This window comes from Zeus faber, assembly GCF_960531495.2.
Source record: "Zeus faber genome assembly, chromosome: 16".
In the NCBI taxonomy this organism is placed as follows: Eukaryota; Metazoa; Chordata; class Actinopteri; order Zeiformes; family Zeidae; genus Zeus; species Zeus faber.
The window spans coordinates 1,262,370-1,282,358 of record NC_137202.1 but is presented as its reverse complement, the minus strand read 5'-3'; the positions used below and the strand labels follow the sequence as shown (position 1 = coordinate 1,282,358).

At 42.3% G+C, this 19,989-nt stretch overlaps 2 protein-coding genes across 3 annotated transcripts; both read left to right on the top strand.

Moving 5' to 3' along the window:
- The first annotated feature begins 7,600 nt into the window (after positions 1 to 7,600).
- echs1 (enoyl CoA hydratase, short chain, 1, mitochondrial) lies at positions 7,601 to 15,218 on the top strand. Its single transcript, XM_080016987.1, has 8 exons — positions 7,601 to 7,729; positions 10,491 to 10,688; positions 11,304 to 11,431; positions 11,538 to 11,637; positions 12,996 to 13,100; positions 13,292 to 13,411; positions 13,500 to 13,567; positions 14,535 to 15,218. Exons 1-8 carry the CDS (start codon positions 7,639 to 7,641, stop codon positions 14,598 to 14,600), a joined length of 876 nt encoding a protein of 291 aa, XP_079873113.1. The 5' UTR covers positions 7,601 to 7,638; the 3' UTR covers positions 14,601 to 15,218.
- A 2,472-nt stretch (positions 15,219 to 17,690) lies between these two features.
- fuom (fucose mutarotase) lies at positions 17,691 to 19,728 on the top strand (the record flags this gene model as incomplete). Of its 2 annotated transcripts, XM_080016219.1 has the most annotated exons (6): positions 17,691 to 17,782; positions 18,301 to 18,369; positions 18,543 to 18,613; positions 18,711 to 18,809; positions 18,942 to 19,015; positions 19,312 to 19,728. In XM_080016219.1, 6 exons carry the CDS (start codon positions 17,698 to 17,700, stop codon positions 19,376 to 19,378), a joined length of 465 nt encoding a protein of 154 aa, XP_079872345.1. In that variant the 3' UTR covers positions 19,379 to 19,728. The 2 variants fall into 2 exon arrangements, with proteins under 2 accessions (XP_079872345.1, XP_079872346.1); XM_080016220.1 differs by lacking the exon at positions 18,301 to 18,369 and having other exon boundaries at positions 17,698 to 17,782.
- Positions 19,729 to 19,989: the final 261 nt, after the last annotated feature.

Genomic DNA, 19,989 nt, shown 5'->3' with positions numbered 1-19,989 from the left:
GATATACAGTAGCTACAATACATAACAAGTGCACTCTTTCAATTCATTATATATCAAGCCTGTTTCTATGGCACAGGATTTAGTAAATCTGGTAATGGTTGTGACTTAAAAAGATATGATATCCTGATACTGAATGCTGTCAATAATGAACATTTGACAATCCCACTCATGTGACAACATACACTACAGTTTTAGAATACAGACGTTTTGAAGTGCTTGTGATGGTTCCATGAAGTCACTGTGTTCTGGCTCCCCCGATGCAGGTGGCCAATGCCACCCGGTTTTCCCAAGTTTAGGGCAGTAGAATGGACCGAGACCAGATTACTCATTACAAAACGAGTACCGTGAGGTAATATTTAAAATACGTGGTCCAAAATGCATCTATATTCAGGAAAAACTGTTGCTATAATGACAGACACCATTTGAGTGAGCGATGATGCAATATTTTGAGTTGATCCTGACATTTGCGTGTCAAAGTAATTGGTCCTGTTGTAGTAATCCAGTTCTTCCTCTGAGCTGTCGGCGTTGCTGCGGCGGTAGGCGGAGGCGTACCATTTGTCAGCTGTTAACGCCACCGCCGCACCAGCCGCGGCGGCGGCAGCCACGCGGACTGGGGAAGAGCGTCCCGCTGACCTGAACCGGGACCGAGTCCCGCCATATGATCCTCCTCGGTAATTCCCACTGGTTGAACTGCGGGAGGACGTCCCTCGGGAGGAACCGCCGGGGCCCCCACGGCCCCCTTTGGCCAAGACGGGCTCACACAAAAAGGTGGAGAGGAGGAGGCAGGTCCAGCACATGGCCACCAGCTGCTTCATCATCTGAATCTCTGCACACACCTGCAAGGGAGGAGGAGGAGGTTATGGAGGTCTGGAGGCAAACGAAACAACGTGTTTTACTTTGGGTTGGGATGATTGGGATTTTGGCCTGCTTGGCGCTGACACATGGTCCATTTCTCCCTGGCTGCTGGCAGGCTTGCATCTTAGAGCACGTTAAGGCAGTGGTTCCTAAGCTGGGGTCTGTGGCCTGCTAGGGGTCTTCAAAGGTATTTCTTGTAGAATGCAGCTAAATGTATTATTTTTTCTATTTAATTGTTTGACATGTTTTCTTATATTTTCTGGAAAAGTGTGTGTGTACACACACACACGCCACTTTATTAGTTACACCTTGCTAGTACCGGGTTGGACCCCCTTTCTCTTCAGAACTGCCTTAATTCTTTGTGGCATAGATTCAACAAGGTGTTGGAAACATTCCTCAGAGATTTTTGTTCATCTTGACTCATATGATAGCATCACGCATTTGCTGCAGATTTGTCGGCTGCACATCCATGATGCCAATCTCCCGTTCCACCACATGTTATTATGTTATTTAGCAGACACTTTTATCCAAAGCGACTTACAATTGTTCAATCGCCGACGGACGCAGCCATCAGGAGCAATTAGGGGTTAAGTGTCTTGCTCAAGGACACTACAGCATGCTAGCAGGAGGAGCCTGGGATTGAACCAGCAACCTTTAGATCACTAGCCATTGGAGTACAGTGAACTCATTGTTGTGTTCAAGAAACCAGTTTGAGATGATTTGAGCTTTGTGACATGGTGGATTATCCTGCTGGAAGTAGCCATCAGAAGATGGGAATACTGTGGTCACAAAGGGATGGACATGGTCAGCAACAATACTCAGGTATGCTGTGGCGTTTAAACCATGCTCGATTGGTACTAAGGGGCCCAAAGTGTGCCAAGAAAATAACCCCCACACCATTACACCACCACCAGCAGCCTGAACCGTTGATACAAGGCAGGATGGATCCATGCTTTCAGGTTGTTTATGCCAAATTCTGACCCTACCATCTGAATGTCGCAGCTAAAATCAAGACTCATCAGACCAGGCAATGTTTTTCCAATCTTCTGTTGTCCATTTTTGGTGAGCCTGTGTGAATTGTAGCCTCAGTTTCCTGTTCTTAGCTGACAGGAGTGGCACTGCAACCCATCTGCTTCAAGGTTCTACCTGTTTTGCATTCAGAGATGGTATTCTGCAAACCTTGGTTGTAACGAGTGGGTATTTGAGTTACTGTTGCCTTTCTATCGTCTCGAGCCAGGCTGCCCATTCTCCTCTGAGATCAACAAGGATATTTTCTCTTTTGCAGACAATCCTCTGTAAAGCCATGAGATTGGCTGATTACATTAAGCAGACGCTTTTATCCAAAGTGGCTTACAAATTATTCAAACACCGACGGACGCAGCCATCAGGAGTTAGGTGTCTTGCTCAAGGACACTACAGCATGCTAGCAGGAGGAGCCTGGGATCAAACCAGCAACCTTTAGATTACGAGACGACCAGCTCTACCTCCTGAGCTACCGTCCCCCCTGATTAGCTATTTGTGTTAACAAGCAATTGAGCAGGTGTTCCTCATAAAGTGGCCGGGGAGTGTATATATATATATATATATACTGTATATATGTGTGTGTGTGTGTGTGTGTGTGTATATATATATATATATATATATATATATATATATATATATATATATATTTATATATATATATATATATATGTGTGTGTGTATATACACACACACACACACACACTACTCACAAAAAGTTAGGGATATTCGGCTTTCGGGTGAAATTTCAGGATGAACCTAAAATGCACTATAACCATTACAGGTGAACTTAATTTGACCTTCTCTAAACTTTTGAATGCACATGACCAACTGTTCAATGTTTCAGCACTTTTTGCACAACTTGCTGTTCTCTAGCAAGGAGCTGAACGGCAAAATTCATAACAGGTGTTTGATCCATGAATCGACCAATACATTTCCTGGTTCAATTAGAATTGGTATTTAAACAGTCCTCTTCATCATGCTGTTCACATTTTGACATCATGAGACCAAGACGACACCTAACAATTGATCAACAGTACCTCGCCATTGCGAGGTTTTAAACTGGATGTTCCCAGAGGGCTGTGGCCACTGAGGTTAGAGTGTCACAGAGTGTCATCAGCAGGTTGCAACAGAGAGACTGGAAGAGTCACAGAAAGGCATAGAAGTGGACGTCCTTTGGCCACATCCCACACTGATGACCGCTTCACTGTGAACAGTGCCCTGCGGAACCAGATGATGGATGCCACTCAACTCCAGGCACATGTAAGGGAGGTGAGAGGCACCAAGTGTCACGTCAGACCAATCCAAACCGTTTACATCAGCGTGGTCTGCGTGCTAGACGACCTGCAAGGGTACCTGACCACACCGCCAGGCACAGGTATCATTGTCTTGCACGGGCCAGGGAGCATTTACGCTGGACAGGGAAACAGTGGGCCTCAGTGCTGTTCTCTGATGAAAGTCGATTCAGTTGAGCAGAAATGATGGCCGCCAATGATGTTGGAGACGATAGCAGAGCGCTATGCATCAGCCACTGTTGTCACCAGACAAGCCTTTGGTGATGGTGGTGTTACAGTGTGGGCAGGTGTGTCTAGTCAATACAGAACTGCCCTACACTTTGTGAATGGTACAGTGACAAGCCCATACTACCTGAATAACATCATTAATCCAGTCATTGTGCCCCTGCATGAACAACACAGGACTAAGTTCATCTTCATGGACGACAATGCTCCAGCTCATCGAGGTCGCATCCTTAGGGAACGGCTGCTGGAGACTGGGGTGCCTAAAACGGAGTGGCCTGCAATTTCTCCAGACCTGAATCCCATAGAAAACCTATGGGATCAGCTGAGTCGCCGTGTAGAGGCTCTTCACTCTGTACCCCAGAACCTCAATGACCTGAGGGCCGCCCTTCAAGAAGAGTGGGGGGCCATGCCTCAGCAGACAATAAGTTGACTTGTGAACAGCATGAGACATCGTTGTCAAGCTGTAATTGATGCTCAAGGGCACATGACAAGTTATTGAGACATTGACATTTTTTGTTGTGGTGTACCCACCACTGTTTGTGGCTTTTGTTTCAATAAATTGTTTGAGATGAGGAAATTACCATTGCATGCTTCTACTTAAATCCCCTAATTTCATGATATAATATCACTGTAGCGTGGACTTTTTACATTTTCCATAAATTTCACCCGAAAGCCAAATGTCCCTAACTTTTTGTGAGTTGTGTGTGTGTGTGTGTGTCTGTGTCTGTCTGTGTGTGTGTGTGTGTGTGTGTGTGTGTGTGTGTATATATATATGTGTATGTATATATATATATATGTATGTGTGTGTGTGTGTGTGTATATATATATATATATATATATATATATATATATATATATATATATATGAGCGATATGTGTGTGTGTATATATATGAGCGATATGTGTGTGTGTATATATACAGTGGGGCAAAAAAGTATTTAGTCAGTCACCAATTGTGCAAGTTCTCCCACTTAAAAAGATGAGAGAGGCCTGTAATTTTCATCATAGGTATACCTCAACTATGAGAGACAGAATGGGGGGAAAGAATCCAGGAAATCACATTGTAGGATTTTTAATGAATTAATTGGTAAATTCCTCGGTAAAATAAGTTTTTGGTCACCTACAAACAAGCAAGATTTCTGGCTTTCACAGACCTGTAACTTTTTCTTTAAGAGGCTCCTCTGTCCTCCACTCCTTACCTGTATTAATGGCACCTGTTTGAACTTGTTATCAGTATAAAAGACACCTGTCCACAACCTCAAACAGTCACACTCCGAACTCCACTATGGCCAAGACCAAAGAGCTGTCAAAGGACACCAGAATCAAAATTGTAGACCTGCACCAGGCTGGGAAGACTGAATCTGCAATAGGTAAGCAGCTTGTTGTGAAGAAATCAACTGTGGGAGCAATTATTAGAAAATGGAAGACATACCAGACCACTGATAATCTCCCTCGATCTGGGGCTCCACGCAAGATCTCACCCCATGGGGTCCAAATGATCACAAGAACAGTGAGCAAACATCCCAGAACCACGCGGGGGGACCTAGCGAATGACCTGCAGAGAGCTGGGACCAAAGTAACAAAGGCTACCATCAGTAACACACTACGCCGCCAGGGACTCAAATCCTGCAGTGCCAGACGTGTCCCCCTGCTTAAGCCAGTACATGTCCAGGCCCGTCTGAAGTTTGCTAGAGAGCATTTGGATGATCCACAAGAGGATTGGGAGAATGTGATATGGTCAGATGAAACCAAAATATAACTTTTTGGTATAAACTCAACTTGTCGTGTTTGGAGGAGAAAGAAAGCTGAGTTGCATCCAAAGAACACCATACCTACTGTGAAGCATGGGGGTGGAAACATCATGCTTTGGGGCTGTTTTTCTGCAAAGGGACTAGGACGACTGATCCGTGTAAGGGAAAGAATGAATGGGGCCATGTATCGTGAGATTTTGAGTGAAAACCTCCTTCCATCAGCAAGGGCATTGAAGATGAAACGTGGCTGGGTCTTCCAGCATGACAATGATCGCAAAAACACCGCCCGGGAAACAAAGGAGTGGCTTCGTAAGAAGCATTTCAAGGTCCTGGAGTGGCCTAGCCAGTCTCCAGATCTCAACCCCATAGAAAATCTTTGGAGGGAGTTGAAAGTCCGTGTTGCCCAGCGACAGCCCCAAAACATCACTGCTCTAGAGGAGATCTGCATGGAGGAATGGGCCAAAATACCAGCAACAGTGTGTGAAAACCTTGTGAAGACTTACAGAAAACGTTTGACCTCTGTCATTGCAAACAAAGGGTATATAACAAAGCATTGAGATGAACTTTTGTTATTGACCAAATACTTATTTTCCACCATAATTTGCAAATAGATTCTTTAAAAATCAGACAATGTGATTTTCTGGATTTTTTTTTCTCATTTTGTCTCTCATAGTTGAAGTGTACCTATGATGAAAATAACAGGCCTCTCTCATCTTTTTAAGTGGGAGAACTTGCACAATTGGTGGCTGACTAAATTATTTTTTGCCCCACTGTATATACTATACAGATATATATATATATATATATATATATATTAGTGTGTGTGTGTGTGTATAGAGGTTTTCTTTGTATTTATTGTCCTGTTATAGGTCAGTTTGTGTGTACGGCTCAAACACAACAGAGGACGTTGCATAGGATTTCGACGTTGATTTCAACAACATTCAGTGTAAATATAGTTGTTAATTAATAGGTCAACTGGTCAGCCTGTTTGGTAAGAAAAACAATGCAACAAATTCCCAATGCATAATTTATTCCAATGCATGATTTAATGTTCATTAGAGATATCCCGTCCCTCGCTAATTACCTAAAAGTGTCAGAGAAATCCGTCATGATCTACACAATTCCACGCACATGGTTTATTTATTACGTGCAGTATTAATACAGGTGCTTGTTTATTTGAATGAACTGGCCTACACTGTTGACGATACCGATTCCTGCAGTAATACCTAATTGAATTGCCTAGATTTCCAGCATCTAATTTACCGAAGATGTCCGTGTAATTCTTGCTCACCTTTTAAAACGATCAATACAAATTTCCAGGTTTCTATGGGTTTTCAGACCTTCCTCGGCTGTGATGGTGGATTTGGCACAACAGCGAAATGAAACATAACGGTGCGGACGGCCGAGGCGCGCTCACGCAGATTTCCGGGCGCCCGCATGAGCGCGCCGCTCGCAGCAGAACAGGCCTTGTGCTGCATTCAAGTCCTACGTGAGCGATGGGAACTATGAGCGTCAAATATGGAAATACCGTTTCATATCACCGTTTTGAACCCCGTTTTCTCCCACACTTTGACGTCACCGACGCAGGAAAAGCCTACATGAGTCCCCGGGCATGGTTAAAAAAATAAAATAAAATCTTCAAGTAAATTAGCCTGGGTAAAACCAAATAAAATGTAAGTTAATTAAAAACTAATACTTAATATAAAGAGTATCAATCTTGTTTTTATTGGATGCTTTTTGGTAGATTGTTTAAAAAAAAAAAAACGTCAAAGGTATGAACTCGTCATTCTGCCCTTAATTCCCATATGACATAAATGCAGCATTAACCAGCGACAATCTATAATGTTTTGTAAATGTCTTGTGTGATTTCAGAGATCTCAACGCTAAAGCAGCCATAGTAAGCGGAGTCCCAGTCACAATATCCTCCCTCAAACGATTCTGGCATTTAGGCGATACCGCCAAAATGCACTCGGCGGTAGAGAGAGTCTGAACGTTCGATGCAATAATCCAAAATCAGTAGAAGAAGAAGACGGGTCGCGCGATCACATGTTTCAACTCTTTCTTTCTGACTCGGTCCTTGAAGAGTCACTCGGTAAAAAGAGTCGTTCGATTTTCAAACCCTTCGATCGTTCAACTCCGTTGGTGTAATGGACGTGAGAGCGAGACTTTAGGTGAGCGATGAATGAGAGGAGTCGGTTCGGCTAAGAAAATGTAAAAAATAAATAATAACGTCAAAACTATATTTTGGTGGAATGAAAAGGTGCAATTGTATCATATTCAATATGGATCACGCCAAATGATTTGTCCGTTTTTGCCATGGACTTTTATCCCATTTCCTCATCAGCAATTATTTTCAATTTGGGAGTCGATGTAACTCCCGAATACTGAGTCGTTTAAAAAAAACAGGACGTTCGTTTGGGACGAATCGTTCACGAGTCTCGCATCCCCACACAGGCAAGTTAACCACAGCGTCGTCCTTGCTTCCATCCATCATGGCGTCGGTTTGTCGAACTGCTGCCTTGCTCCTGAAGCTTGTGAGAGCGGCCCCGGCCTCCAGTTCTGCTGCGCGCCACTACTCCGCAGGTACGCGGCGGATACGCTTCGTTTACCCCCGTTGCTAGTTTCGCGGAGCTGCATTTTACGTCCCTGCTTCGGCGTCCACGACACCTGCGTCATTGACTGTGAAGTGAACTCGTGTAAACATGTTGTGAAAGAACTACTGATAAAATGTCCTTTTCTGTCCAGACAAACAAACACAATATATTTAATTACAGACGTGTGAAAACGGGACAGTAACTAAGTACTTCGTTACTTTCTACGACCGTCCAGTCCGATACACATCAAACTTTAAAGTGGTTTATTAACAGGTTTCGATGCGGATCGTTTTGACATTAGGAACCCTCCCGGGTGTCAGAACACACCGAGCTATTAACGTGAAAAATCGGTATTTTTTAGCCTTTGTTCCACAAGACACACGCAGGCTCACCAGGTTGTCTTGGACCTTATTCTTCGACCTTTGTTCAATGATTAACCAGGACTTGCCCTTGACCTGTAATTCCAGAGTTTATCAGTAAGACGGCAGGGAGGGGTCAGCCCGGCGGTGCCCACCAGAACATGTGGGTAATAGTCAGCGTTAAATTTATTTTTTCTTTAAACCATGTCAAAAGTCACCTGTAGGCTATGCTGTTCTATTTCACATAGGTTCTGCCCTCTAGCATGGGCATCTTGCTGAAGATTTGAATGTACCCATCAGCCTAGCAGCTGTGGCCTGCCCCTATAAAAGGGTCCTGCACCCACTATTCTGCTCCCCGTTTTCTACAGTGACTATTCACTGAAGATAGAAGATTTATGTACCCAAATAGGAGCAACGCTAGCGTCCCACCGCAACGGCCATTTCACGGCCAGGTTCCCTTGGGCAGAGGTTCGAGGATTGCCAGGCGTATTTGTTGCCGGCGGACCACCACATCTGTTGCTTTGAATGCCTGGGCTCTAGGGATGCCACAGTGAGGATTTTTTGAAGTTGCATCGCTCTGCGGCCCGACTGTGACCCTGGGCGCATGCCAACTTTGGTAGCTTGAGAGCACTCTGCATTCCCGAAGTCCGGAATGTAGTGCGTGAGTGGCACCTGAACCCGGACATAGTTTGGCAGGTCCCGCGCTGCTTCAAAGAAGCGCGGTGGACCTGTTTTCAAGCAGGCAGAATGCTCAGTGTCCACTCTGGTTCTCCCTTCACCGAAGGGACAAACCCCCCACCGGGAGTGGACGCTTCACTCACGCTCCCTGGCCCCGCTAACTGCTATACACGTTTCATCTGATCCAACCCATAGACCGCCGGCTAACAAAAGTGAGAGTGGAGAGAGGAGTACCTCGTTTTAGTAGACCCAGAGTGCACATCCGCACCTTGGGTCCCGGAGCTGGTCCAGTTATTAGCAGAAAAACCATGGCCAATACCGAGGTTCATGGGTGCCATCTCCCAGGCACAGGGAATGATAAAACAGCGCCTAATTCTCAGTCAGTCACCGGGGGTTGTCATCAACAGTGATTAATACGATACAGAGTGCCAGGGCAGCTTCTACCAACACTCAGTACGCTGGGAAGTGGAGATCTTACGAATGCTGGTGGGAAGAACCGAATATCATTCCCACTTCATGCCCTGTAGAATATATACTTTCCTATCTCCAGTGGTTATTGGACATGGATTTGTCTTCTTCCACTAAGGTATATGCATCGGCTATTTCAGCCTGCCACAAGTATTTTGGCGAAAAAATCCGGCGTTTAGCCTTCAACGCTTCCTACAGATAGCAAGGCGTATGCAACCCCCGTCACACTCTTTCGCCCCAAAATGGGGCCTGGCATTGGTTCTGCACTGTCTCAAAGATGAGCGCTTTGAACTGATTGACACCATCCCCTTTAAGGGGAGTCTGAGTATAACGACCTTCCCTCTGCTCTGTTATGTCTTGGAAGTTAATATGCCTATCGGCCTGCCGGTTGTACCGGCCTTGTCTCTTGACAGCAGGGTGTGGACTCAACTGGCTTCTCCTGATGCCAATAAGGACGACGCTAGAAGGCGGAGCCTATGTGAATGATAGTTAGCTTACTCTAACTCAAGTTCTATGATCATAGGCGAATCCCTCTAGCTTTTCCTGCCCTGCTGCTTTCCTAGGGTTGCTTAAGATCCTTAGGGAGCAGAATAGTGGACGCCGTACGCTTGTATAGCGGCAGGCTACGGCTGCTGGGCTGAAGGGTACGTTCAAATTTTCAGTAAGACGCACATGCGCGCTCTGGAAACCAAAAAGGACGAAGCTCCAGGGCTTTGGCTGTAATAATAGAACTTTAATTAGAGTAAGCTAACTATCATTGTTTATTTTTAATGCCAAACTCATATTGATCCACTGACACTTGCAAGATCGACCATTTCAAAGTTATTAGTAAGGACTGTGCAATATTGACAAAATGGAATATCACAATATATTCTAAAGAATACCTCTATCGATAATTTTCTAGTATTTATCGGGGCTTTCATTTGATATTTACACATGACAAATACTTGAGAAACATTAGTTATGTGGATTGAATGATGGGCCATTGATTTGAAGGCAGTCTAAAAGGTTTAATTTAATGCAGCAAAGACAACATTTGACTATTAGATTTTACGATAACCAAAATCCCAGATGATAACTAGTGTCGTACCATGGTATTGATATTCAATCAATATATTTCTTAGCCCTATGGCCAGTAATAATCAAAAGACGAATACGATACAAAATGCAATACCTCCTGCTGCATCTCGGATTAAACCAAAAAAAACAAAACACTCTTTCTGTTGGTTTTTCCATTTCAAACAGGTGGTCAGTATGAATACATAGTGGTGGAGAAGCGCGGCGAGAAGCAGAATGTGGGCTTCATCCAACTGAACCGTCCGAAGGCCCTGAACGCTCTGTGCGACGGACTGATGACTGAGGTGGGACGTGCTCTCGACACCTTCGAAGCTGATGGAGACATCGGCGCTATCGTCCTCACTGGCAGCGACAGAGCCTTTGCTGGTGTGTGTGTGTGTGTGTGTGTGTGTGTGTGTGTGTGTGTGTGTGTGTGTGTGTGTGTGTGTGTGTGTGTGTGTGTGTGTGTGTGTGTGTGTGTGTGTGTGTGTGTGTCAGAATGGAGTCTTAAATAGTATGATCACACCAGAGAGTCATAGCCTGGTTAAACCAACATGGAAGATTTGTAGAACATTTCACGATAGGCCTTGTGTTCCTTACCTTGATATAAGCAAATTTACTTCCATTTTATTTGTCCTTCTGTTGCTTTCACAAACTCTGATTCAAAACCCTACTTCTGACCCAAATACCAAGCGGTTTAAATTGTCCCATGGAAGTATTTTTAAAAGGGTTCTGTGGTTAAATGAAGGATATCAATTATGAATTTTATTATTATACTTTATTAATCCCTCTGGGGAAAATGAGTTCTCTGCATACACACTAGAACAAATCAAAACATTTTTGTTTTGTTATGTGTGTGGGATGTTTCAAACTGCTTATTTTTTGTTCAGAAATATATTTGTTAAAGTAATGGAAATCAATAGTAGGTGAGGTGGAGAAAATCTCTTAAGGTCATGACCATATTGTTAAAATGTTCAATTAATTTTCTCAATTTCTTTGCAGCGGGGGCAGACATCAAAGAGATGCAGAATAGAACCTTCCAGGAGTGTTATGGCGGGAACTTCCTGGCACATTGGAACAGAGTGTCCACGGTGAAAAAGCCTGTAATCGCTGCCGTCAATGGATTCGCCGTAAGTTTCTTGTACAGCGCAGTCTGAAGGGACGCTTGTTAACCATGTGAGAGTTTTACCAGATGTGGTTTTTGTTCTTTTCCTCCCTTGTTTGCTGTGTTTTCAGCTGGGTGGAGGCTGTGAGCTGGCCATGATGTGTGACATTATCTACGCCGGGGAGAAGGCTCAGTTCGGCCAACCTGAGATCCTGCTGGGGACCATTCCTGGTAAACCATCCTGCATGTTATTGGTTGTGTACCAGAACTCAGTGCCAATATGGCACCGGTTCCTATACGATCGCCTATATATCTACCGGACCGAATCACAACGCAGATTTCGGTGCCTCATTTTAGTGCCACTTCCATGCCTGAGCTGTTGGTGGAAATATTTGTCCCCTGGAGCACCAGAAATCGTATATTTATCATCGTGATGAGAACATGCGCGATAAACACATCGCAAAAGACTCCCCGAAACGGAATGAATAAGAAAAATAATTTTATTTACATGCTGCATGCATAGTGAGCTGGCGGAATCTACTTACTCACCCCCAAGTCAGTCAAAAATATTCCGTGTTTGTGTCCTCGCACATGGAGTTTGCGTGCAGCTTCAGAGCAACGGGTCTGAATCGTGTCCATTTCATTTTAGTCCCAAAGGTTGATAAAGTTGATTAAATGTCTCTGAGGGACATGCAGTGTTCAGTCCGTTTGAATGGAACCGTGTTGTTGGGAACTTCAAACAATGAGTGATTTCCTTCCACTCAGACACCGTGAGGCAGGACTCTTTGGACTTTTATTTATTTGAGGACAGGTAGTAGACATACTTTACTACATACTAACTTTTAAAATTAAGTCATAATAACATGCAACAATTGTTATGGTCTCTCAGAGCGATCTCTCCGTCGTACCTCCGACAGCCATGCGCAGACAGGGCTCCTACATTTCCTACAATGCAAATGTCTTAAAGCAGCCACAACCTTTTTAACAGACAGACAAAAATACAACAGTTATTTTAGATTGCCATGTTTATTTTATATTTATTTAATTATTGTAGTTGTTTCCCCCAGAAATTTTTTTTTATTCAAGAAATGTTTTTGTTGAGTTAGGAGGAAAATATTTTAAAGGGAACACATCAGGGAAATTAAACTTTTAATCTATTATGGTTATGTCTTATTTAAACAAATTCTGTTTAATTAGTTGGATATTCAAATCATGTTCAATTTGTTCAATAAAAGCATGTTCAAAATAATTTTTCATTTATTAATTCAGTGTGCATAGGCAATAAAGTGTTCTATGTTAGCAGTATACCTGTTAAAGCAGAAAGACAGGAAACTGGAAATGTATAGTTAATATGCACACTTCAATATTTGTTTATTTATCACATTCATCATGTCATCATCACCATCTTAAATATCGTCGACCAATTTGTGCATTTTTTTTTCTTAAGTATCGGTTTGGACATCGGTGCCGGTTTAAAAGTATCGGTTTAGCACCAGTGTCAGGAAAAAAACGATTCCCAACCCTAATAATGTGTGTGTGACACTCATGCCCTTCATCCCATAACAGTAGTTTTATCTGCTTGTCTGCAGGCGCAGGCGGCACTCAGCGGTTAACCCGCGCTGTGGGGAAATCCCTCGCTATGGAAATGGTTCTAACCGGAGACAAAATTAATGCTCAGGAAGCAAAGCAGTCAGGTACAGGACCATTTGCTACATGGACTCGTACCGAAGGCCATGCGGCCGGAACAAATGATCAAAAGCATTCAATTATTGTATAAATTTAAATAGACTAATAGATCTGAAAATGTTTTACATCGTTGTTAGTTTCCCAATATGTCTGCCCCTTGTACGACGGCTGTTTATTCAGTGCGGTTTGTGTTTTTCAGGCCTGGTGAGCAAAATCTGCCCGGTGGATCAACTGGTTTCGGAAGCAATTAAATGCGGGGAGAAAATAGCCGGCAATTCCAAGCTGGTTTCCGCCATGGCTAAAGAGGCGGTCAACGCTGGTGAGTGGAATTATTTGCCAAGTTCAAACTCGAGGTTGTATGAGACCCGACCTAGAGGATGTTTTGACTTGTTGATTTGTCTGTACAGCCTTTGAACTGACGCTGGCTGAGGGGAATCGCTTGGAGAAGCGGTTGTTCCATGCTACCTTCGCTACGGTCAGTACTCGTCATTTTGGCTGCATGATGTAGACAAAATCCGATATAGCGCTTTTTGATGACACAGACATGCGGTTTTTTTTTTTGTTTTCTTTTTTCTCCAAGAATACCGCGATATAGGTAATTTGACAGTGTTTTAGGGATGAGTATTGGTGCTTTCATAAGCAACATATTGTATTTGAGAGACAATCTTTAGTAATGTGGATATTGTGACCAAGCAGGTAGAGGTGTTAATTAGTCGGAAGTTCATAACTTTACTGTAATGCGGCCTTTAAAGATTTAACTATTTCACGATATTACGATGACCAAAGATGATATCTCATCTCCTATCACAATATTGATATTATAACAATATATTGCCCAGCCGTAGTGAGCACTTGACTAACTAAAGCTGTTTTCACACATGTACTGCAACCCTGAAATTATCTGGACGTTAATGGGGTTACTGCTCGGTTGAGCGGCATGTGTGAACAGAGGCGATTGTCCGGAGAATTCACATCGAGCAAGTGGGCGTGGTAATATCTCTATTATGCCATCCGGTGGGCTCTTTGTGCACGGAGCGTAGATGCTTCGTTCTCCTTTCCTTTACATTCATTTCCACTCTTAAGTTTATATTGCTGATACGTCCAAATACATGAAGTGCAAAAAAGTCAAATTACTGATGATTTGGTAGCCTCGTCCAGCATCTTGGGTTGTGCTGTGAATCTCTGCTCCGCCATTGCATCAAGTCCTGCCTCCTGGGTGCTCTATCCAGGCTCCGCCCCCTCACCTTAACCAAACAGAGTGTTTCCAGTAGGTGTGAACACAGCTGACACGAACACTCTCTTGTTGTTGTGTGAAAGGGCAACTCCCAACAATGTGCGGACCTGATTATCTGGACATTGTCTGGAGTTCATGTGTGAATGCGGCTGAATACAATTTGGGGGTTTATTTGTGTTTTTATTTATTTGTGGTTTTCCCCACTCAGGATGATCGCAAGGAAGGCATGACTGCGTTTGTGGAGAAACGAAAAGCCAGCTTCCAAGACAACTAGAAATACACCGGAGCTGACTGAGATCTGAAGAGGTTCCCTCTATCTGCGCCCGTTTCCTCTTCCTGATGTCTGTGCTATCGGTACTTTTAAATGCCACAAAAAAAGGAAAAAAGAAGTTACTGAGACTGTGTAAAACAATGTAAAATAAGGATCTGGCAGTGAGTGAGCAGGAGTGTCCCATCACAAAGCAGCTCCCAGTGTGTTGCTACAGTAACTATATCACGCTGGGAGCATGTTGAATTGTGTTTGTATGGGAGTGAGTGTAGTACTGTAACTTTCTCATGTCGCATTAAAGGAGGCATCAGCCCTGGTGAGAAAAATGGACTTCGGCTTTAGGTGTTAGAATCTGAAACTGATTTATGTCTATTTCTTTTTTGGCAGCATATTGTTCCTCTGTACATTTTTACAAATAAATGTCAACATCGTACTCATGAATATCAAACTTATGTGCCTTGTTGCTGTACTGAGTGAAGACATAATCCTCTGTTTTAAAGCTAATTTCACTACATCATATTCAAGAAATGTCTGAAGCAAGAGCGTTATTTTTAGTGATTATTTGTGTCCAGTGTGGTCTTATGAAATGAAAGCGCTGATGAAATATATCTACTTGACACTATGGTTTTTGTTTTCTGGTCAACTTGGTTTTGGGGAATGTTATCTGAGTGACATTACTGACTGGCTTGTTGAATTGCCTGCTCCAAAAAGGATGCGCTGTCATAAGCCTAAAAGCGATGATGGACCTCTACCCGGGCCGAGAGGTTTGTACCGCTAGATGGCGCCAGATACGGTTCAATAGGCTTGCGTGACAACGAGTAAATACTTTATATCACGAATGTATTTATATTCATACAGACTTCCTATACGGAAATCAGAACAGATTGGTCCAACCTAAAAACTTGTAATGCTTCCACAAGCAGCTTATAAAATAACGTTAGGTGATGCATCGAATTAACCCTAAAATCTAAATGAATATCCATAAGACAGAAGTTTACAATGTTTATCACATGTGGCTTCCTCATTGTTTTCTATTTGATATAAAGAGGTCTGTGTTTCATTCACAATGGAGGTAGATTGAAAGTCGTAGACCTATTAATCATTAATATGCGTCAAAAATATAACAAGTTGATCGATTTAAAGATAGCAGCCGAGACATTTAAAATGCGATTTAAAATAAAAAAAATGTCTCATTATACACATATAGACATGTTTCCAACCATAACCTTGACGATAGTTTTATCAATATTCATGCCTATATAGTGTTCTAAACAAAACGAAAAATAATGGACATCTAGTTAATAGACTTAAAGTAAAAGCAACATGTATTATTATTTCATTTATTAGTCATTGATATATATAAAAGTATTTGGTTATCAAAAAATAATAAGAGAAAAAAGCATATTGGCCCGGTGTCAATGGTAGCATTATGTGGCCCCAAATATGAGGTAAACAATCAAATCATAACAGGCCAATTCCACTTCAAAAGCAACGAAAGCGCCAGAACAAATGCGATTAATGCGTGTTTTCACTGGAGACCCCAGTCATCTGAATACACATTTCCCTTTCCCCCCCTCTCTCTCTCTCTCTTACCCTCCCCCCCTCTCCTTCCCTCTAATCCAGAGACAGGAGTTTCTTCGCACGCCGGCGCCCGTCTCCCCACAAGGTCCGTGTCCTAATTGATTTTTATCTTCATTCACTTTTCCTCGTTTCTCGCCTCCGAGTTCACTTTCTTGCCAGACCCCGGGAACAAAACTTCTAAAGCGGCACAAAAAAGGCCGCTCTGCGGGATCCACCGACGGGGCCCAAAAGAGGCTCCTCTTCGGGGGACACCGAGAGGTCAAAATAATAAATGTAGGCCCAATTGAGGCTCTCCCAGCGGACAAAGGGCGCGGAGCGTTACATTTGGCAGCGCGGACACTCGCGGTGTGATAAACTCATTTCAAGAAGAGGAACCAAAGCGGCGGCAGCAGCGTGGGGGCCCCGGCTCCTCGAGGGCCCTTTCAGGAGATATGGAGGGAAGGTCATCGGATCAGCTTAACATTTTGTAAACATTTTTTTTTTCAATTTAAAGTTTAGAAAATAAGGTTAAAATAAGGTTGACGGACAAAAAGAATCCCTATATTATGTAAATTTCAACCTAAATATTGAGCTATAAGCCTATATTAACAAATACCTACTTCCCTTACAATGGGAAAAATAAATAAAAATAATTCTGATCTGATGGTATCATTAAAAACGCGTTCAGACCGATGGGGCCCCATGTTTATTTATTTATTTTTTTTCATTTGTTTTTGTTTTTTTATATTGCAGAATCGGGGCTGTTCCCAGCTACAAGGAAAGGGTTTCTCGGCACTTGTTACCATCTAAAGCAGCTTGTGGAAATTGCTCAGGCTCGGATGAAATCGTGGCACCGGCGGACGTGTCAGAATAACACCGGGTGTGGTGTCTGCTTCCAGTCATGCCCACCCGAGGGTGTGTCAGGGCCAAGCGGGCCCGAACCTTGAAGCTGTGTCTGCAAAGTGTCCGAGCTCCCCTTGAACACACCCTGTTCACAATAACAACATATTCTTGGAGTCTCAGCGCATTCACTCATCAGTGTTAACTCGTTTTTTCCAATTTTTTACAGGAAAAAAAGATAAACAGACAAACATAGGTATAAAAAATTCGAAATCGAAATAATAAATTATAAATCCATCGAAATATTGATTGCAGTGAGATTAAAAAGTGAAAATAAAATCAACGGGCGTACATTTTGTTGCATGTGGAGCAGAGCACTCTGGCCTCTGCCAATTAGCTTCATTTTTTTTGGTCATAGGTATCCATAATTAATGCCACGGCGTGCATTTAAATTGTTTTTGTAATAATAATAATAATAATAATGATAGCAATAATAATAATAATAATAGTTATTATTATTATTATTATTACTATGAAAAGCCTTTCCGATTGTGACTCGGGTCTTTAATTGCTCATTAATAACAAACCTAATTGGCTGCGGCTAAAGGCCCATTTTCCCACACTGACCAATCACACGCCGCTCTTCGGTCACGTGCCTGGCCTGTTCGTGTGCCTCCGCTTCCGGGTTCCTCCAGCTGTCAACATGGTCGTTCTGAAAGGCATTCCCTCCGTCCTGTCTCCGGAGCTGCTCTACGCTCTGGCCAAAATGGGCCATGGAGATGAACTAGGTGGGTTCACGTCTTTTATTCACATGTTGCGTCGCCACTACCGGATACTTTAAATAGGCGATCACTGCATGCTTGTCTACGGTCCAGGTCCATATCATTTTAGGGAACACCTGTAGCATGTAAGCTAACATGCAAATATTATATATAAGCATGTCAGAATATTATCTCGAAATGCATCAGTTTATTTTAAGCTTTTCTGTTAACTGATGAAGATAATTCTAGGGTTAAGAAGGTGGTTTTGCATTTTATTTTTTGTTTTTCAAGTTTTCATTCTCTCTCAACAATGAAAATTACTTCTTGAATGTGTCAGGCCCATGAACCAGTAACAACCCAACAGCGAGTGCAGTTGAATATCCCCCAAATTGTAGTTTTTCTTGCTCTCTTATATTGAGTGGGTATGTGTTTGTGAAGTTATGTAACATTTCCTGAAAATATTACAAAGGTCATCACGATACAAGCTATAATATCATAGATTGATTGTTAATTTTTTCTTATTTTTCCTCTTTTTCTTGTTTTAGTTCTCGCTGATGCAAATTTCCCTGCCTCTTCTATTTGTGCTTGTGGGCCGAAGGAGATTAGGGCCGATGGTATGAACATCTATCTTTATCCAGAGGGAATTAATGACTTGAGGAGAGAAGACCTGTTTTTATTCACAAAACTAATCAAGTGTGGTGGATCATGTTGGTTTTTGTTTTTTTTTATTTTTAATTTTTAATTTATTTTTATTTTTTGACACTCAGCCCTTTTAATCCTTGTGCAGGTCTTGGAATCCCTCGGCTTTTGGAGGCCATTTTGAAGCTTTTGCCGCTGGACATTTACGTCCGCGCTCCGGTAGGACACTTACAACACCTGATTTGGAATCCTTTCCTTTTCTGTTTTTATTCTTATAAGAACACAAAGTCTTCCAAACCTTAATGTGTCACTGCAGGCTGCAGTCATGGCTTTAGTTGACAGTGATAAACAAAAATGCCTGCCTGTCCCTGTGTGGGACACTTATACACAGCTCCTTCATGAAGCCGGGGTCCAGGTAAGAGAACCTTACCTCTGCTTCTCCCTTGGGATGTAGCCTTTGTCCTGTTCACTATGATGGAAAGATACACCCATAAACGCCAACGATGTTTGTTGACGATATCTCGCTCTTTGCTTTAATTGAATTCAGACGCCGCTGGAAAAAGTTGAAAGGTTTGGCTTTTATGAACGAGCTAAGAAGGCCTACGCTGTGGTGGCCTCAGGGTAAGAGCTTTTTTATCGTATTAAATAAGAACCTTTCGTTATTTTTAAGTTGTATTGAAGTACTTTTAACTTATGAAAAATTACTTTAGACTAGAAAATCATCCCATAGATCTCCTTGGTCTCTGTTGTTGCAAAAGCAAATAAAACAAAATTATGGATGTTCCAATGATTCCTCCAATAGAATGCTTTACTCTTCCGGTCTTTGCACATGATTTATAATTTGTTTTTAGACATTTCTACTAATCCAGTTATGATCTGAACTTATTAACACTTTTCTATGTGTTTTGCCCTCAAAGGGAGACTGCGCTGTATGGAAACCTGATTTTAAAGAAAGGAATCATTCCTGCTGAGCTGCTAGATTGAGACACACACACACACACACACACACACACACACACACACACACACACACACGGCACTCAAAAAATAAGTGTTTTTTTTCATTTTCAACATTTAATCATTGTCTACTTTAGCTTTATTCTTCCACAGATCTCAGGTTCCAATTGAAAAAATGTATTAAAGAATTAATTTGAATCTCAGGAATGTTTAGGAAATTAATTTATTACAAATACTTGTCCATTCTATTTATTGTTAATTTTACAATGCTCCTTCATCACAAATCTGTAAATTTTTAAGCATTCTAAAATTTGAATACCTTTTTTTTAACGTCTCTGTAAACTTAAGTCATGTTCTGTCAGGTTCTTCTAAATAAAAGATGTCTTTTTGAAAATGTCATTCAGTACATATTCACACAATGCTTCATTGTTCCTTTGCGTTCGGGAAAGGTTTTGGTAGTGAGGCATACAAAATTAAGGAAAAGTTTAACAAACTTTTAAACTTGTGAATGATGGAATCATATTTTGGTGTCACATCAAAGTGTTCACCTGGATATAAGCTGTGATAAGCAAACTGAACTGGGATCAGGGGTGGTACAGCTCGTCCAGATCCTCCTCTGGCTGACTGTGTACCCTCTG

Bases quoted from the DNA above. Each gene is read 5' to 3' on its own strand.
- echs1 (XM_080016987.1), top strand. From the start codon at position 7,639: ATGGCGTCGGTTTGTCGAACTGCTGCCTTGCTCCTGAAGCTTGTGAGA. The intron at 11,432-11,537 runs GTAAGTTTCTTG...CTGTGTTTTCAG, and splicing joins CTGCCGTCAATGGATTCGCC to CTGGGTGGAGGCTGTGAGCT. The intron at 13,101-13,291 runs GTACAGGACCAT...TGTGTTTTTCAG, and splicing joins TCAGGAAGCAAAGCAGTCAG to GCCTGGTGAGCAAAATCTGC.